Source organism: Monodon monoceros, unplaced genomic scaffold (genome assembly GCF_005190385.1).
Source record: "Monodon monoceros isolate NGI ecotype Baffin Bay Population unplaced genomic scaffold, NGI_Narwhal_1 Super_Scaffold_6, whole genome shotgun sequence".
Classification (NCBI taxonomy): Eukaryota; Metazoa; Chordata; class Mammalia; order Artiodactyla; family Monodontidae; genus Monodon; species Monodon monoceros.
The window spans coordinates 89,403,203-89,429,949 of NW_021703783.1; the positions used below are offsets into that span (position 1 = coordinate 89,403,203).

Here is a 26,747-nt window from a genome sequence, read left to right on the forward strand (position 1 = left end):
TGAAGCCTCATCAGGGCTGATACTCTAGACTCCAGAGCTTTCCTCTTCTCATCTTGAGTCATCCCACCCTACCTGTATCACAAGACATCTGGTTTGGTGGAGTGGATTAATACACTTTTTGAGGGTACCTTTTGTGGAATCAGCATCTCAATGCTTCTCTGCCTTCCTGTGGGAACCACACACTTTCTTAGGTTTGGCAATTGCTTGGTCTCTTAATTTCTTGTAACCCAGTGTTCACATGAAGGAAATTCATAGAGATGGTGGTGAGGAGATGGTTGCTTTAATGGTTTAATATTTAGAGGATGGCTCAAAGGAGGTGGATTTTCAAAACGCCACACCACTGACTTGCTGTGTCATCGTTTTCAGCCTCAAGTTCCTCATCTGTAAAACGGGGAGAGTAATATCTAGTACCTCTTAGGGTTGTGGTGATAATTAACGTAGGCAAGATATTTCATGCATGTATTAGTTATCTATTGCTGTGTAACAAATAACCCCCCAAATTCAGCAGCTCAAAACAACAAATTTATCTCGAAGTTTCTGTGGATCATGAATCAGGGAGCTGCTTTGCTGGGTGGCTCTGGCTCAGAGTCTCTCATGAGGCTGTGTGTGAGGTGGTGACCAGAGCTGCAGTTATTCAAAGGCTGGACTGGAATACAATCTGCTTCCAGGCTCACTCCCATGGCTGGTGGCAGGGCTTAGTTCCTTGCCATGTGGGCCTCTCCATACTGGATGTCCTTTCAAATTCAGCATGACAGGTGGCCTCCCCCAGAGTGAGGGACTCCAGAGAGAGAGAGAGAGGGAATGCACAGCCTCTTGATAGATGAATGCCACAGTCTTTTTTATACCCTAATCTTGAAAATGACATCCTGTCACTTCTGCCGTATTTTACTTGCTAGAAGTGAATCACTAAGTCCAACCCACACCTAACAGGAGGGGGATTAAACTCCACGTCTTTGTGGGGGAAGTATCCAAGAATTTGTGGACATATCTTTAAAACGACCACAGCACAGTTCTGGGCACGTAGTAGATACTCAATCAATGATTAGATGTTACGATGAGCTTAGCAGACAAATTCACATCTTGGTGAGTTGATTTCCAGGCAGACTTTAGGGACACCCCACTTTTATCAAGCAAAAGGAATTTGGGGCTCATATTAACCCTGAGATGACATTCACTTTCTTGTCACTTGGGAGGGAAGACTCTTCCGGAGATCTCTGTTGTACTGGGTCCGTCAGCCCAAAGAGTCTAGGAGAGGAACACACACTACTTAAAAAATTCACTTCTCAGGATCAAGCACATTTTCTCCCCTGACACTCAATGCAGTGTCTCCCCAGCTGGGGCCAACGGACGATGCCACGGGGACCACCTGGACCAAGGAGGCAGAGCGTACCCTCTGGGAAGGGCTCCCAGGCCCTCTTGCCCCCAGTGACTTTACATTCCAAAAACAGATGATTTTTAAAAATAAAGGAATTTATTTCACCATAGAGCATAAACCCAAATTTAGGCAAAAGAGGAAAAAGAAAAAAAAAAAGACCTCTACAAACCTAATACTACCACATTTTATGATATTCTCTTTTCAGTTTCCCTTGTATATGATTTTCCATTTTTATATAGTTATAAGCAGTTGCAACTACAATTTTATATCCTGACTGTTTCCACTTAACTGTCACACATGTATTTGTATTATACAGTCCTTTACCACTTTTTAGAGTTCTTGAGGGCTGTATAATATTCACTGGCTGAATGTACCATAGTTTACTTAACTATTCTCCATTTTTCTCATTTATTTCAATCAGTTCTTAATATAATAGATATTTGCTTATTTATTATTTTTATGTGTGTTGTATTCTGCCATAATTATTTTACCTTTTGCCTTTTAATTTTTACCATTTTCTTTAAAATAGACACATTAGTCATTAATTTGGTACAGGCTAGATGGTGTACCTAGAAATATTAAAACTTTTCTCCTGGGGAATTACTCTGTTGCTTCTAAACTTGGAAAGCCCTTTCTTTTTTTTTTTTTTTTATAACACCCCCTCTTCACCTCCAGTTTCTATATAGCTTTGAAAAATTCACCTGGAATTAATGTTGAAGTATAGTATGAAATAGGGGTCTAAAATGAGATTTATTTTCTTTCGCACAATTACTAACCCATTGGTCCAACATCACGTATTGCACGGTCCTGTACAATCTTTCCTACTGGTTTGTGATTCCCTTTTTTAAACTTAAAAATTTTTTTACATCATTCTTTTTTTAAAAAATTAATTTATTTATGTATTTATTTTTGGCTGTGTTGGATCTTCGTTGCTGCGTGCGGGCTTTCTCTAGTTGCGGTGAGCGGGGGCTACTCTTTGTTGCAGTGCACGGGCTTCTCATTGTGGTGGCTTCTCTTGTTGCGGAGCACGAGCTCTAGGCACGCAGGCTTCAGTAGCTGTGGGACGTGAGCTCAGTAGTCGTGGCTCCCAGGCTGTAGAGCACAGGCTGAGTAGTTGTGGTGCACAGGCTTAGTTGCTCCACGGCATGTGGGATCTTCCCGGACCAGGACTCAAACCCGCGTCTCCTGCACTGGCAGGCAATTCTTAACCACTGCGCCACCAGGGCAGTCCTGTGATTCCCTTTTAAAATCACCTCCATCTTACTTAGAATAGGCTCTACTTCTGGCCTATTGTTTCACTGATTTGTCTGTTTTGCATGAGTAGCTTTATAATATTGAAAAAAGAAGGAATGAATGAAGTCAGGCCTTGGCTAGAAGAAGAACTTGTTCTGGCTGGAAACAGCTAGATCTGCTAGAAGGCTGTCCCGACTTGACAAGAAAAGGAACTGAGGCAATGAAGTAGGAAATGTGAGTTCATACAACACAGTGGGGAGACAGCAGACACCAAAGATGGCATGTGTAAGGCCACCGCAGGGGGCCAGGATTTACGAAAGAGGCCGGGGGTGGGGCAGTTGCTAGAAGGGAAGCTCTAGACAGGACAGGACTCCAGCAAATGCAGCAACGATCTTCACAGGAAAAAGTAGTTCTTTGTTTGAAGCCATCTATTCATTTGCAGGAAGAATACCAGGGAATGTGTATCTCTCATCAGCTGGGCAAGAGCTGAGTCATGTCATATTAAGCACGATAAGGCTGGTGATATGTTGATGGAAGTAACAATTTGGCACATGACGGGGAAAGCAGCAGATGCCACGTGGTTAGGCGTCAGTAAACTATTTGTTACAGCACCTCGAAAGTTTATTGGAACCAGGGGGTCAGCCAGCCTTCAGTAACTGGGTAGGTGAGATGTGTGTAACAGGGTTTGATATTATGGGTATGGTCCTAATTAAGAGATTTATTTATTTATTTTTAAAATTTTATTTATTTTAATTTTGGCTGTGTTGGGTCTTCGTTGCTGCACGCGGGCTTTCTCTGAGCTGACGAGCCACAACTACTGAAGCCTGCGCGCCTGGAGCCCGTGCTCCGCAACAAGAGAAGACACTGCCATGAGAAGCCCACACACCACAACAAAGAGTAGCCCGCACTCGCCGCAACTAGAGAAAAGCCCGCGCAGCAAAGAAGACCCAACACAGTCAGAAAAAAAAAAAGGATCAGTGAGAAAGCAGTCACCTGTGATCCTGGGCTTTGAAAAACCACCATGATTATTTTATGTACAACTGCTTTCCCATGGCTTACTCATCAGTGGGACTAAAATGTCTGATGGGAGAGTAAGAAGGGACAGATTGCTCGTGAGGAAGGACAATAAAAGAGCCAGAACAGCTCAGGGAGCCAGAAACTAAATTCATCACTGTTATCTTACAAATGCATTTATAAATGATTCCTTATACATGCTGAGCCGGGCTCCGTACGAACAGTGGCGTGAATCACCTCCGAAAGAATGCCCCACTGAAAGACAGCACGGTGACAATTTTACAAAACTTGATCGGGCAGGGCAGAGGCGAGGCGCTGTGCAGGATGCCAGAGGAAAGGGGAGTAGGATGAAAGAGAAGAGAACACGGAGGTGGAAGGCAAGTGAGCGAGGGCAGTCCTGGGGAGACAGCAGCTTGCGAGAGACCTGATTAGATAAGACAGCCCTGCAGGGAGCTGTCCTATCTCGGCCTGACAACAGCCCGAGGGCCTAGGACAACCCCGCTGCCTCACTGGGATTCTGAAAGCAGAGATGGGGGCAGGGAGAGGCAGTGTGGTGAAGCCGGACAGGCTTTAGGGCTACCCGGATGGGGACTCCTGGCTGGGACCCTTGTAGCAGCAAAAATAGAAATGAGAGTTTTCTTTCCTGATAAACAGAGAAAACAAGGGAACAGTGAACAGGCTAGGGAAGCAACTTAAACAGACCTGAAAGAGTTAAGCAATCTTGGTTAGTTTTTAGCTGTTAGAGTAAGAAACACTTGTCCTTCGCAAAGCTAATTACTCCGTATGAATTACACTCTGCGCCTGGCATTCTTGTCCCTCTGCTCTCCCTTGTAACATTCTTCATTTCAGAAAGGTCACGGGCAGATAACCTCAGGGACACCAGACCCGGTTGCTGAGCCGCCTGACGCCAGCTTTGGCCGTAAATTTGCAGAAAAAAAGAAAGAAATGCAAAACCTTAATTACTTTGAGCCTTATCACCTACCTCAGACCACGAGTCCCAGCTCTACAACCTTGCCCTATTCCCCAGAGAAGGGGGGCACAGTTCTTGAGGCACTAGCCTGCTGTGTTTTCCCCTTTGCCTGGCAAAGAATATAAAGCGCTCTTTCTTTTTCTTCCATAAACTCTGTCTCTGTATTTCTGTTTGGCACTGGTGCAGAGAGCCAAGGTGGTTTTTTTTTGGCAACAAAATTTGGGGGCTCATCCAGGATATGCTCGCGGGCAGGCAGCCCCGCAGGGCCCCTTGGCTTGATTGGATGCTCGGGGATCTCTCTCCATGCCAGCCTGCCAGCCTCCTTCAGGAGAGCAGACGGTTGGGGGTTTCTCTGAGGCCAGATCGCCAGGGACTCCTTGCTGCAGGGCCGTGTCCCACCTCACCCGATCCGCCGTCAAGGCTGCAGATCTCCAAAGCTGTGGCGGAGAACAGGGGGGACGTTGCCCTAGCAGCTGCCGAGGCTTTTTTTTTTTTTTTTTTTTGCCTTAAGGACACCTTCTCTTCCCTTCCCCGCACCAGCCAGCCCGGACTTCTACTCCGAGAAGACTTTGATCCTCTTGGAGGATCAGAAAGATTCTCACAATTACATTTGTTATGTCGCGACACACCCGCCAGCATATGTGCCCCAGGGCGCATAACTGAGGCCTTTTGACTCTGTCCATTTGGGGAACTTTGGTTCTAAGTTGGGGAATTCTTGCTGTGAAGGGAAATTCTGTTTGTAAGGCACCGTTTTGGACAAACGTCACTTGGAAGTCATGTTTGGGGCATTTTGCCGTTTGGCTTTTGATTTCTGGGCATCTCTTTGCCATCCTTTTGGGGTGTCCCTTTGCTCTTTGTTTTACTTTGTGACTTCCCGCTGGCGAGGTTTTGGTTTGGTTTGTTTACTTTGGTTTGAGCGCACAGACATCTGGTACTAACTTTTTGAGCTAAAATGGGAAGCGCTTCCTCTAAGGTTCCACACCCACCTGGGAACACTTGGAGAAAAATTTAAATGACTGGTCGACCTATAGCTATGATCCAATGGGGAAAAAAAATGGGTCTCTTATAATTAGATCTTTATTGCCACAGGATGGGGAAAATGGACCGAGGTTCCCTTATGTTCAGGACTTTTCCCCTTTATTATAATCCTGCTCTAGGTGGCTCCACAATCAAAAGCCTGAGGGATCAAAAAAAAATCTCTCCTAACATTCTAAATGATCCCCTTCCAACTTCAACCAACTCTCAGGAGGGAACGAAGCTTCCCCAACTCCTGCAAGTTCCCTCACTCCTCCAGAATCTTCTCATCAAACTAAGACCCCACCTCCCCAGAGAAAAAAAGCCCTGCTAGGACATTTAATCAGCCAGTCTGCCCCTGTTATTAGGGTCAATTTGAGCACTATTTGGTCTATATTTTAGCTATGAAACTATGACTACAGAAAGAGAAAGATGATTTTTGACAGTTTGGCCACAATATTCTTTAGACTCCAGAGAAAATTGGTTAAAATAAACTTTTTTTGAAATTGCAAAACCAGTTCTTTTTGCATGTGCAATGAGAAAAAGCTAGCTTGTTGAAATATTTTTTTTTTTCAGAATCCTGACCCTGAGAGAACACAAATATGCCTAGGAGAAAGCTTGAAGTGAATTCTTATCATGTCCTTGAGATACAAACACAGCCCACTTTGCCTGAGACTTCAGCTTTGGGTTAATTAGTAGAACTTCAAGCGAGGGGAAAGAAAGGGGCAGAGACATTTTAAGCCCCAAGTGGAAAACTATGAGATCTGTGTTCGTCTTGATACATGTGTGTATCTCAGTATGTGTCTTTGTCTTTGGTTAATGTTGCTGACGTTAATTTGTAAATGAGCTCGATTTCATTGACTTAAAAGTAAGCGCTTACAAATCAAACAATTCTAAATACAAGGGAAATTAAGCTAACCGAATTCTAGGTTCTCGTGAACTGGGAAATATTCAGTATTAAATTAATACCTGGTATTAACGTTTCTTGAACAAATTAATACAGATATGTCTTTAGAGTCATCAAGTATAATAGTTTTATTGTGCCTAGGTTTAATATAAACTAAATAAGATCCTATTATATCTGTTGCAAATTTGTCAGCAATGAAAGTAACTTGATGTGAAGAAATTTTTAAGACAAGAAAATACAAATGAGATAAGAGCTCTGGGTAAACTTTTTAGGAATAAGTATGTTTTAGGAATGTCAACTTAAGAATAATCCTTCCAGATGCTCGAAAACTTGAAAATTTAGAGTTGTGCTAAATTAAGTTAAATGATGGAAGTTTATTGAATAACTAGGCCATTTCCAAATAAAATAAGATACTAAAACATCCCAAGGAGAGATATTAAACTAATTAGGTTCATTGGGTATGTTAAATTACACGGGAAGTATTGTCAAATGAGTAATAAATCTTCTTAGGTTATATTATATGGTAAATGTTACTAATATAGATACTCTAGAAATTATATGGGATTCCTAAAGTTCTGATATGTGCCGGTAAAATGTTATCAGTCATAAATCCAGTTATTATCTTAAGGTGTTGTATGTCACAGCAGTAGCCAAGTTACTTTGTCAAATTACATTACATTGTAATCAGATTTTAAATGTGTCTTCTTAAGTCTTTTATCATTATAGACAGTTATGGTTTTATTCTGATGCCTTTGCAAAAACACTTCCTCTTCAAGAAGATTTATAGAAAGGGCTTTTGATAAATACAAGTTTCTGACTTGTACTGAACTGGGTAAGAAATTGAAGAATTCTAGAAAAAACCTGATGGCTTCATAAAAAGTTAACAAAAGAACTAAATGAACTGGTGAATATGGTTATAATTTTATGGTTTCTATCTGAAAAATTACTGGTTTGAATCTATGTTTTCCAGGTGTGAGGAAAACCTTCCCATCAAGCAAATTATGGCTTACAGTAATTTGGTAAATTATACTTTTGTAAGCAGAATTGAAACATTTATATTTTCTCTCTGCCTGCTCCCTCCAGAGATTGGAAACTCTTAGGTTCCCAACAGCTTTATCAGATAAATTAGGAAGGCTACATCACTAACAGGTACAGAAATCTCAAGTTATTTTGGGGACCTTGAAAAGGAAGGAATTCACCTAAATCTGGTAAGCGAAATCTGTGACAAGCCCTTGGTGTGACTTTCCTGGTCCTGAGAGGTCTTTTAACAGTTTAATCTGAGACTCCTTATAAAAATTTCAGTGAGCAAAAAGACTGTATGATCGATTACAATTATATAAACCATCAGGCCATGTTAATTGAGAGTAGACTGAAATTTGATTCTCTCTCTCTGTTAAGAGAACAAAATTTTCTTGGAATGCTGCTTTAATAACAGACTATGTAAATTTCTTTGCCTTTAAGTGATTTGTATTTGCTTTTAAAATCTTTTGTTACTTTGGTAAAGTAAATAAGTATTATTTCACAATGATCTATGAAGATTTTGGCACATGTAGATAAAGTTCATCCTGCTTCTACAAAAATTAACCCCCCATTGTCAGACTTTTGCTATCCTGATGTCTTTGTAACGTGGCAACGGTCTACTCCTAAGTCAGAGAATTTAAAATGAGTTAAAAATTGCTGTAAATCAAAGAGTCAGGGCTATGGAAAATCCAAGACGGCTGCTTGGCTTTTTCCAGCTCCATGACAAACCTCATTTTTATGTGATGGGTTAAAGCCTTCCCTGGCTGCAGGGTTAATGCCCTCACAATGCAAACAAAAAAATTATGCTTCAATGAATATTAAATTCTAGTTTTGTTAATTAAGGTCTGTGTTTACCAAGACTCACTTTCTGATAGTTCCTTGCTGTTATGTTATACTGCTAAAAAGTGTAATAGAATTATTAAAGGACACTCTAAGTTTGTTTCTAAAGCTTATCTCAGTAATCTGTCTTTGGATGAAGATCAGATGCCCCAGACCTATAACCAGGGGATTATGCATATTGGAAAAGACATAATTTTTTTTTTTTTTTTTGCGGTATGTGCTCCGGACGCGCAGTCCCAGCGGCCATGGCTCACAGGCCCAGCCGCCCCACGGCATGCGGAATCCTCCCTGACCGGGGCACGAACCCATGTCCCCTGCATCGGCAGGCGGACTCTCAACCACTGCGCCACCAGGGAAGCCCTGGGAAAGACATAATTTAAAGGACTATCTCCAACCTGGATGGAAGGACCCTTATCAGGTAGTCTTAACTAGCTCATTCACAGTGTAACTAAAGGGAATTAACTCTTGGATTAATTTTCACTCACAAAGTGCCCCTGTACTGGACTGACCTTTAGAGAGGTTGCCTGATCTAAAAATCACCTTAAAACAATGCTCAAACAAGGAAACTGTACTCACACCAGGATGAAAAGATGACAATCAGAGTAGACAGACCAGGGCTTCCCTGGTGGCGCAGTGGTTGAGAGTCCGCCTGCCGATGCAGGGGACGTGGGTTCGTGCCCCGGTCCGGGAGGATCCCACATGCCACGGAGCGGCTGGGCCCGTGAGCCATGGCCACTGATCCTGTGCGTCCGGAGCCTGTGCTCTGCAACGGGAGAGGCCACAGCAGTGAGAGGCCCGCGTACTGCAAAAAACAAAACAAAACAAGAAAACGATGATATATAGTTCCATATGAGATCAATGATTGAAATAGTGTAACTCTAAATATGGGAAGAAGCTACAAGAGGGAATATTGTCCTGGACCATAAGAGACTATGAAGACAGGTGGTCCAGAGACTTTGGGATGCTAGTAAAGGCCTAGTCCCGTGATAGCACATTGAGTGGCCTATCAGAAAAATCTTCGCCATACCTGGGAATGAGCATTCCTAGCACAGTGAGATGAAATGGTCATGAAATGCTGCCCCAAAACCATGGTCAAATTTATTACCATGAAGGGGGCCCTGCTGACTAGAAACTAGCACTTGCCACCTACCTCTACAAAGATTAAATCATGGCCACTGCAGCTGGTGACCTTCAACACCCCCTGAAAGCAGTTCAGGGTGGAGATCAGGAATGAGGCCCTCTGTGCTCTGGGAAAAACTGGCAGAGCGGGCCTTCAGATAGATATTTTCAGAAAAATTTTCATGAGCCCAAATTCTTGCATCTTCTCATAGCTAGAAAAACACTAAAATTGTTAACGGTGACCACTGCTTTGGTTTATGTGTTAATACCACATCAAAGGTTAAAACCTAGTTGGATAAACCTAGACAACTGGCTACCTGGCTTAAGTGATCTGTATTTTTTTTAAATCTTTTTGTGACTTTGGTTAAATGAGTAAGTACTGAGTCACAGTGACCTGTGATCCTGTTGTGTTTTAAAACATTTTTGATATTTTTAACAAACTTCCCCAATATTAAAATCCAACTAAAGCTCTTTTAGCCTACAGCTGACTCTGGGATGTTTTGAAGGAACATCCTGAGACATCTCAGAGATGAATGTTAAACTAATTAAGTTTATCGGGTATGTTTAATTACTTCAGAGACGTTGTCAAGTGATTGGAGATGAACCTTAGGTTACAGTGTATGGATAAATGTCATTAATATAGATATTCCAAAATTTATATGGAATCCCTAACATCTGATATGCCCTGATATAATGTTATCAGTCATAATTCTAGTTATTATCCTAAAATGTTATGTCACAGAAATATCCAAGTTTCCTGCCAATTGCATTGTACTCAGATCTTTAACCATGCTATTTTAAGTTTTGTCCTGATGCTTTTACAAAATGAAGATTTTTAAGAAGACTCATAAAAAACAAATACAAGTTTCTTTTTTTTAAAAAATTAATTTATTTTTGGCTGCATTGGGTCTTCGTTGCTGCACGTGGGTTTCCCTAGTTATGGCAAGCAGGGGCTATTCTTCGTTGCGGTGCGCAGGCTTCTCATTGCAGTGGCTTCTCTTGTTGCAGAGCATGGGCTCTAGGTGCACAGGCTTCAGTAGTTGGTGGCACGTAGGCTCAGTAGTTGTGGCTCGCGGGCTCTAGAGCACAGGCTCAGTAGTTGTGGTGCATGGGCTTAGCTGCTCTGCAGCATGTGGGATCTTCCTGGACCAGGGTTCGAACCCATGTCCCCGGCATTGGCAGGCGTATTCTTAACCACTGCGCCACCAGGGAGGGAAGTCCCCAAATATAAGTTTCTGATTGCCTTTAGATAATACCACTGAACTCTGTAACAAGACCTGATCACTTCATCCAGACCAACAGGGATCAGTTACATGGGCTGAAGGACTGATGAACATGATTTATAACTTTATGACTTTGGGAAATATACTAGCTTTAATCTTTGTTTTTCAGAAAAAACCCTTTTCTCTTATGCTATGATGTACAACAAGTTGATAAGGTATACCTTTGTAAACAAAGATGAAACATTTATCTTTTTCTCTCTACCTGTTCCTGCCAAAATTTGGCCTCTCCAGCTGGCCCTCCTGTGGACTTGATGGTTTATTGCAACTGGATTACAACTCGTTATACTAATAATTGTTTTAATTTGTTCTTTGTTTCCAAATTGTTTGTACTTCGTGTCTCCCTGCTGCACTAAGACTTTGTCAATATTACCAGCTGCATTACTTATATCCTGTCTATTTTATAAGATTGTCGTCTCTCACAGTACCCAGTGTGTAACCAGGCCTCCAACAAAATTGATGATGGCTAAACATCTTGAGGAAACAGATCACATTTATGACTCTTATAGAATAACTGTAATAGTGTGATTCTAGGTACGGGAAGGAGCAAAAAGGGAAAACATTTCCTGGATCATAGTAGACTAGTAAGACAGACGATCCAGAGAATCTTTAGTTATCAACAGGGCCTAATCTGGAAACTAGCACCTGGAGTGACACATCAACAAAAATGTTCACCCGATCTGGGATGCGCCTCCCAGTGCCGTGAGACAAAATTTGGTCATGAAATGTCTCCCAAATATTGGTCAAATTTCCAACCAAGAGGAGGATCTGAGAAATGCGGTATTTCCCGCTACATCAGTAAACAAAGGATGCCACACTCGTCAGTGATTGCAGCCACCACTGATGTGAGCTGGTGAGCCCTGAGGGAGCTCAGGAAGGAAAGAATACCTGCCTTTGAGCAGCCATCAGACTGCAGCCACTCCCCACGGTGAGCCCCGAGGAAACTCAGGATGTGAAAACGTAGGATATTGGCCCCAGACAGCTGAGGTGCATATCAAAAGAAAGATTTCAGTGAGCCCAGACTCTTGCATCTTCCCATACACAGAAAGGCACTAAGTTCCTAAACTTGGGATATCTGGTTTTCTTTAATTAACAATAATCTTTTGATGTTCAGACCACCTGCCCTTGGTTGCAAAACTTCTGTATAACCTGGCTCCCCGCTCACCTTGTCGGAGCAGTTCTTTCAGGGTTATTTGACATGCTGCCTCCTGGGTTTGAAGTCTTAAGAATTCCCGCTGAATAAAACATAACTCTCAACTTTTAGGTTGTGAATATTTTTTAAGTCGACAACTGGAAGGAAAAGGAACCACTGGGCACTTGATGGGGACAGAACTGAGGCCAGCCTGGTGCTCCGTGACAGCTCATTTGCAGACAAGTCCGGTGTGGAAGGCAGCTCCCTTCCATCTGGCAGAAGATGCTTTCTCTGGTCCCCACTTCCCAGGCACCTCTGAACCGAACAGGAGGGGAGACCACCGAGTGGCCGCCCTTCAGCCCTTACGTGCCCTCCGTGTGGCTTTGGTGCGGTCACTGCGATGATCTGAGGTGTCTCTGGCAGTCACGTCGGTGGGAGCACTGAACCGTGGGGAAAGGGCAGGGCCGACTGTGGGCCTGGGCGGGAGAAGCCTGGCCATCAGAGCTCCTCTTTGTTGCTGTCGAAGGGTGAGACCGGAGGCCCTGGAGCCAGAGGGTGCTGTCCTGGCCCGTGGTCGCCAGGTTGCTGGCCGCTGTCCCCCCGGCCCACAGTGGCATAGTCCCACAGGAGCCCGCTCTCCACGCCGTGCTGGCGGAGGCTCTCAGTTCCCACGAGCCCCTGTGTTCTCAGGTATCCCTGCTGGCAAAAGGGTGGCAGCTTCTGGCGTGTTAGGGCGAATAGGAAACAGGACTCTGCACAAAAGCAAGAGGAGACCGGGCTGAGAGGTGTGGGGAGAGGTGCAAGGGGAGGGGGTGCCAATGCCCCAGGGGCCTCACCCGGTTCCCTCCATCCGCTGAGCCTGGGAGCTGACTTTTCTGGGTATCTCACGTCTGACCTGGGTAGCCGTGGATCTCATCCCTCCCTGAGGTTCCAAGACTGGGAGGCTGCCTCAACATTTTGGAAAAACAAGGCTCCAAAGGAAAGGAAAGCAAACCAAAGAGACGGCTCAGCTCCCAGAGGTGGGAGGCCCGCATGCTGCTGTGCGTGGCGCCAGCGGGGTGGGAGCTCGGCCACCCAGGAGCAGCCCCTCAGCCTTCTCTTCCAGGAGCCACCCCGGGGGGGGCTGGGAACTTGGTGGTCAGTTCCACTTTGAGCTCCGAGTTCCCTGCAAAGATTTATCCCCTCAACGATGTCTGAGCTGCAGATACTGTACGTAAGCACGATTGTAAGCACTGTGGGGGACGTAAAGACAAAACTGCTGGACCCTCGTCTGTGCCACAGCAGAAAGTTGGTGTGTAGGTCAAATCTGATCAATGAAGAAAGAGCTGTGGATATGTGTTATTTAGAAATATTAAGAGACAACCAGAAGAACTAGAACTCATTCCTTCTGGGGAATGGGAATGGAAGTGGGTAAAAAAGCCTTTTAGCCAAGTACTTATATAACTTTGACTTAAAGAACAGAAAGGATGAAACAGAGGCGGGCTCAATCTTCTAAGGGATTTAGAGACAGGATGGGAAGATAGAGTGAGTGTCAGAAAACCATCTTGAGTCTCTTGCCTCAGTGAATGGGCACATTACCAAAGGACACTGTAAGGCTCACACGAGTGATGAGGCTGTGAGGTGCCACAGGAAAACTATTTCCTACTTCACCTCTGACTTGTAGTACAGAGGGCCCCTGCCAGAAGGGTCCATGACCATCCTCTCTGAGCAGGGACGGCAGCAGATGTGGGAGAGGATGGAGAGGGGCAGTAAGGTGGCCTTTCAGCAAGCACCTCCTCCTATGACATACGTCACCCCTTCTGCAGGGGCCGGGGGTGGAGAAGCCCAGCACATCTGGGTCCAGAACTAGCGGCTGCACATCCACTAACCGGGTGGAGGGAAAGCCCCCCCTCTGCCAGCTGGCCCTTTGTGGGGAGGATTCCTTCAAGTTCAAGGCAGTGACACTCAGTGGCCTGTACTGTTGAGTCTATCTAGGGGGGAGGAGCCAGGAGGCTGCAGGGCCTGTGATGATGGGTTGGCAGGAGCCATAACTCAGGGTAGGAATACACTCCCTAACAGGCACTGGCATCTCTGTGTACTCCTGAAACCTCGAGAAACAGACAGAGGTTTTGCAGCTGAGGTCTCCAGATCTATAGTGGGTAATTTCATGTGTAAGTGTATGGTCAGAGTTTATGTCTGCAGAATGCTAGTACTTCAAAGCTGCTTAGCTCTGCTCTATGAACTACCCCTGTTTGAGCATCTACACGCATTTAGACTATTAACTTAAAGTATTGTTTTAAGCCATCCCCCGTAACATATACATTTTTATTTCAAGGTAGACTGAGGGATGAAAGAAGGACACTTGCTCTCTGACCCGTAGGCCAAGGACTGACCTTCTCTAACCTGGTTTGATATGAATAGTGCGTGAAATACAATCACTGTTCAACAGATGTTTGCTGGACAGAAAAAAGGAGTGGGTATCCTGGTAATTCAGGGGGTTAAAAAAAAAAGACAAAAATTTGTCTTGTTTTTGTCAGTTCTTCCTGTGGATCGTGAGACTTCTCTCTCCCCAAGTCCCTCTCTGGGTTTGACTGTCAGAGCTATCTTCCATCCAGTTCACCAATTTTCCCTTCATCTCTGTCTAATGTGCTACTAACCTTGACGTTGAGTTTCCAATTACAAATTTGTATTTTCATTTGCAGAAGTTCTATTTGGACCTTTCTCAAATCTGCCCAGTCAATTCTGGTAGTCCTACCCTTTCATTCTATTTTCAGTAATCTCTTTTATTTACTTACAGATTTTGGACATACTTTACATCCTCTCTCTGACCATTCCATTTCCCACAGTCTTTGTAGGTTTCATCCTACAGTGTGTTGCTTCTGCTGACACTCCCTCATGGTAGTTCGTATCCTTATGTGTAAGTGATTTCTGCTTGGGAGTTCATGTTCCTGGGAACTTTATCTGGGGGAATTCTTTGAGGCCTAGTTTTAAGGTATGTGTCCTCACAGAAGACTCACACTGACTTCTGTGATTTCTGCACCACAACGATAGTGTGAACTTTGGCCCCAAACTCACATGAGTGAGGCCTAGTGGATGGAAATTCTCAGGGGAGATTTTCCCCCCACTCTACCCAGAGCCAAAAAGCGTGCGTCTCCTCTCTCTCTCGGGAGTGCTTTCTGCCTTCTACTTTACCTACTGAGATCCCAGCTCTATTTAAAGGTCTCTGTACGGACATCCTACCCTGCTCCAGCCTCGTCTTCCCAGCTCCAAGTGCTGGTCAGTTACCCGGGCTCTAGGCCACTGACAACCAGCAGGTATCTCTCATCCAGCGGTGGGTTTGTGCTTTTCTTGGTGTTTGGCCTCTGGGGTGTTCCCTTATTTTCCTGCCGGTTTTTAAAAAAAGACATTTTATTCAGTGTTTGCAGGTGTGCTGTACTGGGAGGGGGTTTCTGTGAACACCGAGTCCTCCCGTCGTAGGAGATGGAAGTCTTGGGTCTGGGTTTCTAGACGCACATCCTAAAGTTCCACAGGGCACGGATCTACCTGGTCTTCTTCACCCTCCAGCTCAGCCCCTTTGTCCTTCGGGAAACTTAAGTTACCTGCATAGAAGCTCCGGAGATCGGTGTCTAAGCAGTTCTCCAGGAAGCGCCTCAGGGGCAGAATGTGCCCCACCGGGGCCGTCCAGTCCGTCAGGAAATCTTCCACGATGTGGTGGATGGCCGTGGGCCGCGGCAGAGGCCAGCCTGCAGGGCGGAACCTCACCTCCTGCTCTGTGGGGAGGAGAAAGGGCACCACGTCAGAGCCGAGCGCGGGGCTTCCGTTCCCAGGGCCACATCCCAGGTGCCTGCCCCCCAGCCCCTGGCGCTCAGCCTTCCTGATGCACCTCTGCATGGGCCATGGTCATGAGCCTGTTCAGCTGTCCTTCCAAATGTCTGGAAGGTGGACGTGAGGGAGAGGGACTCGACTAGACTCACCCCCGCACTGTCAACGGGCAGAGCTAGGACCAGTCACCTGAACTTGGTTTGCTTCTAAGACTTACGTGAGCTGAGGTCTATTGTGGCTGCTTTGAAACTGGCCTTTCTGTGAGGAGACTCGGGGTCCTGCATCCAAGGGGTCTTAGGGCCCCTCTAGTCCAGTTTCCTACCTGGTGCGTGCCCTTCTGTGTGTCCCTGCCACAGGGCACCAAGCCATGGCCATCCCTGCATCGGGAGACTCTGGGAGGTGGCCCATCCCACCCTCGGCAGCTTTCACGATGCGCTGCTCCTTTAGAGTGAACGTCAACCTGCGCTCCTGTCATTTCTACCTGTTGACACTACCTCCGCCCTTTGGAACGACCTCTAGTTTTAGATCATCCTCTTCCAGGGGACATCCCTTAAAGTTTGGAAGCAGGAGTCGTGTTCCCCAGGTTGGTCATCATTCGGTAGCTACTCCGTGCTGGGCACCACGCTGGCGTTGTGCTGTATCATCTCATTAACCCTCATCCTACAAGGAGGGTACCATGGCCACCCCCATTTCACACCCGAGCAAGCGGAGGCTCAGCGGGGTTAAGTAATGGTCCAAGGCCCCACAGCGAGGAAGGGACAGCCTGGGAACACTGCCCAGCCCTCCCACTCCCCTCCTGTGCTAACCAGTTCCCCTTCCCTTTCCTGTTCCTTCTAAGAGTCAGTCCCCAGAGCCCCGCTCCCCACTCCACGGTCAGCCTCCTCTGGAGACAGCAACAACAGTGTCCCTCTGACGACGTGGTGCCTGGAGGTGATCACGCCGCTCCACACGTGGCGTACCCAGGTCGACGTGTGGGCCAGAATTTGGGAATAGCATTTATCGTTCTTGGGCCCATTTAGGCTCTAGGCAGAGCCCCTAGAGGCCCCCCTTCTGTCAGCTGAGGGTGCTGCATGACAGCTTAATGGCGCTGGGGTGGTCCGAGGAGTGCCCTCACTCGGGGGACAGTGGAGACCCAGCTCACCGGTGGGGAGGTGCCTATAGTAGTAGATGACAGGATGGAGGAAGTTAGACAGCCAGGCGTCTTCCGTGTGCCCCACAGAGCGGTCATAGAAGAAGACGTCCTTGTCGGGCCCAGAGAAATTCCGGCCATACTCCATATTGATGACGAAGAGCCCGTGCCTTGCCCTTCTTCCCGTGATTGTCTCCAGCTGGGCCAGCGCCTGCATGGGGAACTCCTCCAGGTACTCAAAAGCAGTGGCATTCCTGGGGACAGGGGCAACACGGCGTGGGTAAGACCCTCAGTGCTGCGGCAGAAGTACCAGACGTGGGCGTGCGTGCATGTGGTGTGTGCGTGCGCCTGCCTCTCCTGCCTAGAAGCGCCCGTCAAACAGCGTACAGACACTGATCAGGCCTGCGCGTCTCACTTGAATATTACTGTTACAGCGGAGCCCTGACTTACACTGGGGAGAGAAGACAGAAGACGCTGAGTAACCTGAGTGGGTATCTAGGGAGAGGGTGAGCCAGGCTGAGAGACCAGTGATGGAGAAGCCCTAGGAGTGAGTGAACACCTTGGCATGTTCAAGGGACAGGAAGGCGGCCAGTGTGGCTGGAGTGGAGCGAGGGGGAGGGGAGGGGAAGTCGGCGGGGGCAGGTCAAGGAGGGCCGTGTGTGCCACGATGGGAATGTCGGGTGTCATCTGGGCTGGGAAGGGAAGCTGTGGGCCTTGGGAAGATAGTGAACAGAACTGAGTTCTAGTGATTCAAGTTTTAAAAGAATCACTCTGGATCTTCCCTGGTGACAGAGTGGTTAAGAATCCGCCTGCCAATGCAGGGGACACGGGTTCGAGCCCTGGTCCGGGAAGACTCCACACGCCGCAGAGCAACTAAGCCCGTGCGCCACAACTACTGAGCCTGTGCTCTACAGCCCACGAGCCACAACTACTGAGCCTGCGTGCCACAAGTACTGAAGCCTGCAAGCCGAGAGCCCGTGCTCCGCAACAAAGAGTAGCCCCAACTCGCCGCAACTAGAAAAAGCCTGCACGCACCAGCAGCCAAAAAAAAAAAAAAAAAAAGAATCACTCCGGCCACCATGTTGAGAGCAGACCACGGGGTCAAAGGTGAGAGGCCGCTGTATCAGTGCAGGTGAGAGATGCTCATGGACCAGACCAAGGTGGCAGTGGGGGGGCTAGTGAGAGGCAGATTCTAGACACAGTTGGAAGGTAGAGCTGATGGGACCTACGGATGCTGTGAATGGGTATGAATGAGAGAGGAGTCGAGGGTGATGGGGGTTTTGCTCTGAGCACCGCTGAGTTTCCTGCAGGTCCCCGAACCCGATGTGCTGCTGCACTCACTGGCTTTGGAGCAGGCTGTTCCCTCTGAGGCGTCTCACCTGCCCCGTGTCCTTTCAGAACCAGCCCCACTGCTCACTGCCCCCAGCTCTTCTTCCTTCCCTGCTCTGCGTGGTTTCTTCCTCAGGGAGCGTCCTCTGTGATCTGCTACTCATCACGTGATTGACAAGGAGCCGACATGGTCTGGCCCAAGGAGCTCTTAAATCCACGCAGGTGGTGATCCGTCATCACTGCCGTTCACTGCTCATCTGTTTGGTACCAGATGCTTTTCTACCAGTTATCTTTACTCCTTCCTACAGTCCTGCGAGGTAGGTATTATTAGCTCTATATTGCAGGTGAGAGAAAGGCTCAGAGAGGCTAAGTAACTTGCCCCAGACCACACTGGTGGAAAGTGGCAAAGCTGCAGTCACACTCACTTCTTGTCTGTCTCTCTGTCAGCGGAGCTTGTGGTGTTGTCGTCACTGGTTTCCCCAGAACAGACTGATCCCCAGCCTCCCTGCCCACCCCACCAGCCATCTTCATCTTAGGAAAGAACCTCTGGGCTCTTCCACACATGCAACAGGAAGAGAGGAGCACGACGGCGTGGGAGGGGGAGGGGCAGTGGGAAGGCGAGGGCTGACTACTTACTCCTCCAACAGGACCACGTCGGCCAGCACACTGAACATCTGGTAGAGCCCAGAAGCCTCGTTGACGCGCCGGATAATGGCACTGGCCAGCTGTGTGATGGGGTGCTCGGTGGAGGGCCAGGTGACGCCGTGATGGCGCTGCTCCAGCAGCCGGTGGACGGCACGCACTGAAATGGCCAGATGGAGGAATGGCATGCTGCCCTTAAGATGTTATCTTTCACCTCCGGGGCGGGGCGGGGGGAGGGACGCAGAGCCCCACCAGCTCTGCACTCAGGACACGCTTGTATTGCGCGGCTCCAAGAAGGTGCCTTTAGAGCAGGGTCCTCACGTGTGTTCTGAAAGGGGCTGGGTGGGAAGTGTTTCTGGCTTTGCAGCCCAGACGATCTCTCTCACTTGACTCAATTCTGCCTCTGGTGGGAAAGCAGTCATAGAGGACCGCGAAATGAACGGGCACGGCTGGATTTGGTCCCCAGGTCCGAGACTGCCCACTTCTGCTTTAGGCCATCTGCATATGGAAGTCCTGCCACTGTCACCTCACATGTGACGCGTCCAAACCAGACCCAGAGCCTTCCACTGCAATCTCTCCCCACCCCACAGTCCCCACGTCTATGGGAGACTCCCAAATGGAAAGCCTCTGACTGCTCCCTCTTGTTCACAGCCGAAACCCACGTCTGTTACTAAGTTCTACTTTGAGATGCTCTGTATATTTCTGGAAGGATAGAAAAGCAACAGCTATCTCACACAACAGGGGGACATTTTCTGTGTACCTGGGGCTGCCCTTACACAGCGGTGACACTGGGGCACCACACACAGGTGCCTGCTCCTCGAAATGAACCAACACAACACCCAAATCCAGTACCAGCGAGGACACAGACAGACAGTTCACGTGATGGGAGACTGGGTCGACCAACGGTCACAGGAAAGGATGTTCAGCCTCACGAGACAGACAGACAGACATCTGGTTCTCTGAAGGAAACAAGGTTATGCTGCGTTTTGTGAAAGGATGAGGAATTACACAGCTCGGGAAGGGTGGGAAGGGGGCCTGACAAAATAAGCATCGGTGCAAAGACATAAAACCTCGAGAAACTGGCACATTCTGAAAAGGAGGCGAGGGCCAGGCTGGGCAGGCGAGCTGGTGCCAGCTGCACGAAACTCTGGATACCATGCCGAGGACCTGGCTGGGGAGCCCCTGGAGGTTTTCCTGTTTAAAGAACAGTGTTCTGGTGGGTACCGGAGTGGCTGGATGGGAAGCCAGAGGGACCAATGGCAGGAAGACCAGTGAGGAGAGACCAAGAGGTCCCAAGTCAGGCAAGTGAGGCTGGGATGGACTGGAGAGAGACAGGAGGGGGAGGGGCAGGGTTCCCAGCAGGCCCTACCTTCTGAGGTTACCATCTTTCATCTTGCTTTCCTCTGCCTTCCTGTTTTCTACTTGTCTCCCTTGGGGGCCTTTTCTTCAGCTGAATGATGAGCAAGGTCGGGCAGGATGTACTGTGTACAGCCACACTGCCCCTCCCTCTAGTGGGGTCCCCAGCTAGTAGGAGTGATCACAGCTCTTGGTGGCCTGTCCATCCAGGATTGTTTCCCATTTGCCTGAAGCTTAGTGGTCAGCTGGGAGCCTCAAAGTCAGACAGGTGTGGATTCAAATGCCACCTCTGCCATCCACTGGCTGGGTGACTTTGGGTAAGTGACTTAACTTCTCTGTGCCCCAGTTTCCTTCTACGAAAAATGGAGTTGAAATAACAAGATGTCTCTTATGGGGCTGTTGGGAGAATTAAGAACGTGAGCTGGGGAAAGATGAGAGGACAGAGGGAAGCAAGAGGGATGGGGCAGTACCTGTCAGGACAGCAGGTGCAGGAAGGGTGACATGCACGGGAACGTGAGGAGGGTTTCTTGCTGGGGACACAGCAAGAGAAACAGACTCTTCCCATTCTGTGTAAGTGTGTGTGTTCCATTTGCAAATATTTTGGTAAACAGACAGCTGACATTCTCGGTTTCTTTCCCTGACAACGTGCAAAGGGTATGAAACATATCGCCCGGAAATCAACAGTAAAGCATGATTATCTTTCCCTGTCAAACTGGAAGGAGAGTGAAATGCAAAAAGTAGCATTAAGGCAAGTGAGGCATCACATTAAATATAGAAACATCAGGATGAAGGATCCTTATAGTGTTTTTTTTTGCGGTACGCGGGCCTCTCACTGTTGTGGCCTCTCCCGTTGCGGAGCGCAGGCTCCGGACACGCAGGCTCAGCGGCCATGGCTCACGGGCCTAGCCGCTCCGTGGCACGTGGGATCCTCCCGGACCGGGGCACGAACCCGTGTCCCCTGCATCGGCAGGCGGATTCTCAACCACTGTGCCACCAGGGAAGCCCCCTTATGGTGTTTTTATGGTCAAGTTAACTGGCCCATGTAACACTCGTCATGCAATAAAGCACCCATCCAATGGGCTACCCAGAGCGCAGAAAATTGGTGCCCTTAGTACTGAGAGTTTTGAAAAAGAGCTGATATAATCTAGTTGCAACTTTTATTGAAATTTGTTGGTACCCAAAGAGTCTACGTGTACGTAATGCTTCACAGCTCCACAGTCTCCAGATATTACCTTATTTAGTCCTTACAACAGTTCTATGGGATGAAGAATTCACCTCATTTACAACTCTGACATCTGAGAGGGGCAACAGAGGCTTAGGGAGGTTATGAAGCCTCACCCCTGAGACCACGCAGCTGCTTCCCCAGGTTAGCAGTCCTTGCCAATCATGGTGATGCGGGTAACACGCCACCCCCAGACGTACTTACTTTTACACCTTAACTGGTACTTCTCTAGATGTGTCCTCGGAACGCGAAAGCCCACTGCTGCCTGCCCCGCAGGGAATTTATGACCATCAGCTACTGTTAAGCCTGCTTTAAGGGAATCAGGCGTCTCTTTACAAACCCTGGGCACAGCGGCCCTCTCTGCCGGGCTCACCTGTGTATCGGAATCCATGGATGAAGCCCCCAGCAGATTTCCGGTAATCCACGGAGTGGCTGGCAGTCCCCAGGACAAAGAGGCCCCGGCTCCCTTTGGACTCATAGCTGGCTTTCACCAGGGGGTACTTCTTGCTGAGCTCACCCCCTGCAGAGAGTCGGAGGGACCTGTGAGTGGAAAGGGCTGTGAATAAAAATCGCTGCTATGTATGAAACACTTTTTACAGGCTTGGCACTGAGCTAAGTGCTAACATTCCTGCTCAAATTTAAACCACACCGTGACCCTAGGAGGCAGGTATGATGATGTCCATTTAACAGACAGAGTAACTGAGGTTCACGTTAAAGACGTGGTGGGTCAGGGACAGAGCCAGGATTCAAGCCGCACTGGAGGCCGGGCTCTGGGTCCCTGTGTGACCTGATGGCACAGGAGGTCTGTTCAAGCCCTCTGGCGTCTCCTTGTCCACCTGGGCCTTGACCAGAGGGCTTTGCTGAGAGATCCAGCTCCTCCCCTCTGTTCGGACTCACTTGCTGAAAATGGAGAAGTCGAAGCTCCAGCCCAGGCAGCGGATGACCCGGTCGTAGGCCACGCGCAAGGCGAAGTTGTCGTTATCGTCCTGGGGGAGGGGGACGGCGTCGGCACTCCGGTCGCCTTCCTCCAGGAAGAACTTCAGGGTGACGTGGAATTTGCCCTCGTGGTCCTTCACAATGGCCAGATCCGTCAGGTCAGACTCGAGCAGCCCGTCCAGGGACTTCAGTTGGTAGGTGTCCAACAGGCCATTGTTGATGGCCCTGGGGCCCAAGGGGAATGTCAGGAGAGAGAAAGACGTCTGTGCCGGGTAAGGAAGCCTCAGGGGCCAGGGTGGTTAGTCGGGTGGGGGTCAGGGGCTGGTAGCACAGCACACACAGTACCTGCCCAGCATACCTGAGGTCGCCGACGTAGTGGGTGGCCCAGGAGAGCCGGACCCGGGAGCGGCTCAGCATGTGGATGAAGTTGGTGACGCCCAAGATGTTCTCCGCCGTCTCAAAGGCCGAGTTCCCCCGGCCCAGGATCAGCACATTCTGACCCACGAAGTCCTCGGGGTCCACGGACACGGACTCATAACCATCCACGTATTCGGAGCCAGGGAAGTCAACCTGGTTGGGGACTGACAAGCCAGTGGCCACGAGAAGGACGCTGCAGGTGGGGGACAGAGGGAGGATGGCTTAGCCTCTTAGCTATGAGACCACGAAGTGAAAAATCCCTCTTTGGACCTGCCGCCTGGCTCGCCCGCCTCACCCAGACTGCTGGCTCCTAAAAGAAAGCAGGTTGTTCATTTATTCACCCACCTCCTGACCTGTCCCAGTGCATCTGAGACCTTACCCTGGCCTCTCACTGAGTGATCCAGTGGGTGCAGTTTCCTTTACACCTTCCTGGGATTATACCAAACGTGAGAATTAGTTCTACTTTCTGACTTTGGAGAGGGTGACGCCATGAGAAATGGATTAATTCACTTAGTTTTGAACATGGCAGCCTCACCAAGTACCACCCTAGTCATGAAAATGAAACTAGACGTTCTGCTTCCCCCTCTCGTACTTGCGTGGCAGAAGCAGAATCTGCTGAGCGGTGATTCTGTACGAGGCCCTGTACTAAGTGCTTTCTGCCTCATCTTACTGCTCAAAGCAGCTCTGCATTGGTGTTATTCGGCCTGCTCTACAGGCGAGGAGATGCAGGCTCCACGTGGGCCCACGACCTCCATAGCTCCTTAGACAGCAGAGCCAGAATCTGACCACAGGTCAGCCTAATTCCAGAGTCCTGCTCTTTCCACTGGTGGGGATTACAATCCCGTGGTGGACAGGCTGGGAGCCGGACCCTGCCGGCCTGCAGAGGAATGGTTTGATCACAAGGTAGTTTAGAAAACAGGACCGGGTGGCCTGGAGAAGGGGCCTGGGCAGCCTCTGTGGCCCCTTGCTTTTTGGCCTGTCCATTTGTTCACATCTGAATCCCCTACACTGTAGCACTGCTGCCTAAGATGCGAGGGTCCAAATTGACCCAACCCTTCTCTCCTTGGGCTGTAACAAGCAAGGAGCAAGGCTGAGCCTCTGGCAAAAGGCATGAGAAAATGAACCGTGATCGAGCACCTGCCTGGAGCCAGGTGCTAGGCTGACGGCCGGGAACGGAGAGGCAGTCGGGCACGGCGTTAAGAACACAGGCTTCGGAGTCAGGAAGATGTGAGCTCAAGTGGCAGGTGCACCCCTTATTAGCCGTGTGACACGGCACTGGTTACTTAACTTCTCTGAGCCTCAGTTCTTCATCCGTAAAATGGGCATCAGTGAACCTCCCTCAAAGGATCCTTGTGAGGATTAGACAAGCACGGTATAACATATAACTCTGAATCTGGGTTCTCTAGACTATGCTAAGCTTTCTCCCAAGTCAAAGCGAGCTAAAACTGAATCCTGGCAGCACCGCCTATTGGCCCTCCCTCTCATTCAGTTCAGAAGTCCTACTGAGCCTGTCTAACACTTGCTGGACACTTGCCAGTGTTTCTCAGAATGTATTTTGGGGAACACAAGTTCTAGGAGATGCTCTACAAAAAGGGTCTTGTGGGTGCATAAGCTCAGACAATGCTCAACACCCAATGCTGGAGTCCTTCAGTGAATGTGAAGATACTGAAGTCTGAAAAATCCTGGAGGAAAGAAATGGTCAGAATTTTCAAGTATCTCTGAGTACATACATTTCTAGGAAACACTTGGGAAATGATGGCTGAACTGAACCTCTTAGCACTGGATTTCAGTGGGAGCAAGGATGGGCAGAAATGCCTCCTTTCTCCCACATCTACGGGCCAACCAATGGGTGTCCTTCTTCCAGGGAAGGCACTGGCTTCAGCAGGTGAGCTCTGGAGCCCGGTTCCTTACCTACACTGGTATGCCTGGCCCTTCTGGTCGGTCAGGATGAAGTAATGGCCATTCCAGGCCCGTTGATCCTTGTTCAGAGTGACGTGGGCAATGGTTGTGTTGTACAGCACGTGGAGCCCCAGCCGGTCTGCGAAGTCGCCCAGGTAGCGCACCATGTCGCCGGCATCGGGGAAGTAGGCGTTGGAGTAGTGTCTGAAGAGCAGCCGGGGATCGTGGCTGAGCAGAGAGTTCCAGTCATGGCGGAGGTTGAACTCGGCGTTGGCCTTGCCTGTGTACCGCTTGTTGATGCTGATGAGCTTGCGGTGCCGCGGGTAGCGCGTGAAGAAGCTGCCCGGTCCCGGGGCGCGTTCGAACACGGCGTAGTCCCTGCCGGCCCGCTGCAGGAAGTAGGCCATCTGCAGCCCAGCGGGCCCGGCACCCAGGACACAGTAGTCCCGGTGCGCGGGCACCGAGGCCTGGGCGGGGCACGGGGAGAAAGCCGGGTGCAGGGCGATGATCAGGAGAAGCCCTGGGAGGCCCCACAGCAGGGCCGCGGCGGAGAGGCCCATCCTACGGCAGACCAGAGAGGTGAGGCCTCGGACCACGAAGGCCCCTCGACGCCCGCGGAGGTGAGCCAGGAACTGGGGGCCCAGAAAGGCAGGGGCTTGCCGGAGCGCTCACTGCGACCTGGGGTGCAGCCAGGACCAGAACCCAAGGACCTCTGAACTCATTTGCCCCGACTCCATCGTTTCAAGCTCGGATCTGGGCTCCCCCCAGGAGTCCCGAGCCCCTCCATCTCCCTCAGGACCTTAGCTCCCAAGGGCGCCAGACTCCTTATTGCCATGGTAATAAGAGGCTGGGTGTTTTCTCCAATTTCCCCTAATTCCAGGGATGCCCAACACCCCCCTAGGGCCTCCCAAGGCCAGACCCTCGAGGGTCACGTCTTTTTGGCCACGCCCCCGCGCTCCGGCCTCCAGCCTGAAGGAGGTGTGGTCTGCAGGCCCCCGTCCCACACCCGGGTCTCTTCGGTCACGTGACAGGGAAGCCCCGGCACACCTGCCCGCGGAGCAGCGCGAGGCCGCCCTCCTTCGGGCGCGCTGAATACGGGAGCCGCTCCCCACGCGTGCGCGGTGCCCACGCCCGCAGCTCCCGCCTCCCCGGCCCGCCAGCCCACCCCCCGCACAGAGCTCGAACCTCCCAGCCGCTCCGTAGACAGCCCGCAGCCAAGTCAGGCCGCACTCGGCCTGCCCGCGCCACCGCGGCGGCCCCGCCCATGGCAGGGGGCGGGGTCACGTGGCGGCGCGCGTCATGAGGGGCTGGGCTGTCGGGTTCTGGGCTCCGGGTCGCTCGCGAGAGCCGCGCACGTGCTGCTCCGCCGGCCGGCGCGTGCCGGCGCGTGGTGGCCCGACTGAAGATCAAATCTGGCAAGTGGCTTGGGGCTCTTTAAAGCTGTGTCTTTCCACGTGTAAGGGAGGCACGGGAGCAGACGACTTTTGGAGATAATCGCAGCTGTTCCACTCCATTACTGTAGCCAAAGACTAGTTGGGTACTCAGTACTTTGGGACCGGAAACCAGGTTGATGAAGCCAGGACGGATAAACAAATTAACTGGTGTGTTCGCTACAATGATTCAGTCTGTTGTTTACTAAGAAACAGGACTGACTGGATCTTCCACCACAAGAGGAAGGCCAGGGATTGTTTCCAATATAATGTAAATAGCTGACTGGCCGAATGGAATTTAGGGGTGATTTGCTTAAGGTCACACAGTTAAGAAGTGGAGTGTGACATTAAAACCCATTTATACTCCAAATTATGAGCTCTTCCAGAAAGCTCGAGGACTGTAACGAAGCTAGGGGAGGCCAGCATATCTGTGATTTTGATGAAGGGGATGTGCAATCAAGCACACATCTTGGTAGAAGGTTGCTGCTGTTCACAAGGAATTAATAGCTTAGTTAATGGTTTTAGTTCTTCTCTGAGTATGGGAAAACGCAAGAAACTGGGTTCAGAAGACTTTCTCTTGAAAATATGTCTGAGGGCTGGTTCTGCCACTTTTAGAGCAAAAAGCTCCTCCTCATTCTCAATTCCTTCAGGGTATACTGTAGGTCAGCAACTGCAGTGGCTA

At 49.3% G+C, this 26,747-nt stretch overlaps 1 protein-coding gene across 3 annotated transcripts; it reads right to left on the reverse strand.

Moving 5' to 3' along the window:
• Nucleotides 1-565: 565 nt before the first annotated feature.
• On the reverse strand, nt 566-25,850 carry FOXRED2 (FAD dependent oxidoreductase domain containing 2). Of its 3 annotated transcripts, none has more exons than XM_029206598.1 (9): nt 24,648-25,844; nt 22,678-22,929; nt 22,281-22,544; nt 21,757-21,923; nt 18,800-18,965; nt 16,847-17,088; nt 15,483-15,653; nt 8,950-9,175; nt 566-1,245 (listed from the first exon to the last, which is right to left on the reverse strand). In XM_029206598.1, exons 1-9 carry the CDS (start codon nt 25,193-25,195, stop codon nt 1,149-1,151), a joined length of 2,133 nt encoding a protein of 710 aa, XP_029062431.1. In that variant the 5' UTR covers nt 25,196-25,844; the 3' UTR covers nt 566-1,148. The 3 variants fall into 3 exon arrangements, with proteins under 3 accessions (XP_029062431.1, XP_029062429.1, XP_029062432.1); XM_029206596.1 differs by lacking the exon at nt 566-1,245 and adding an exon at nt 4,314-4,533; XM_029206599.1 differs by lacking the exons at nt 566-1,245; nt 8,950-9,175 and adding an exon at nt 10,611-12,656 and having other exon boundaries at nt 24,648-25,850.
• Between the last annotated feature and the right edge of the window lie 897 nt (nt 25,851-26,747).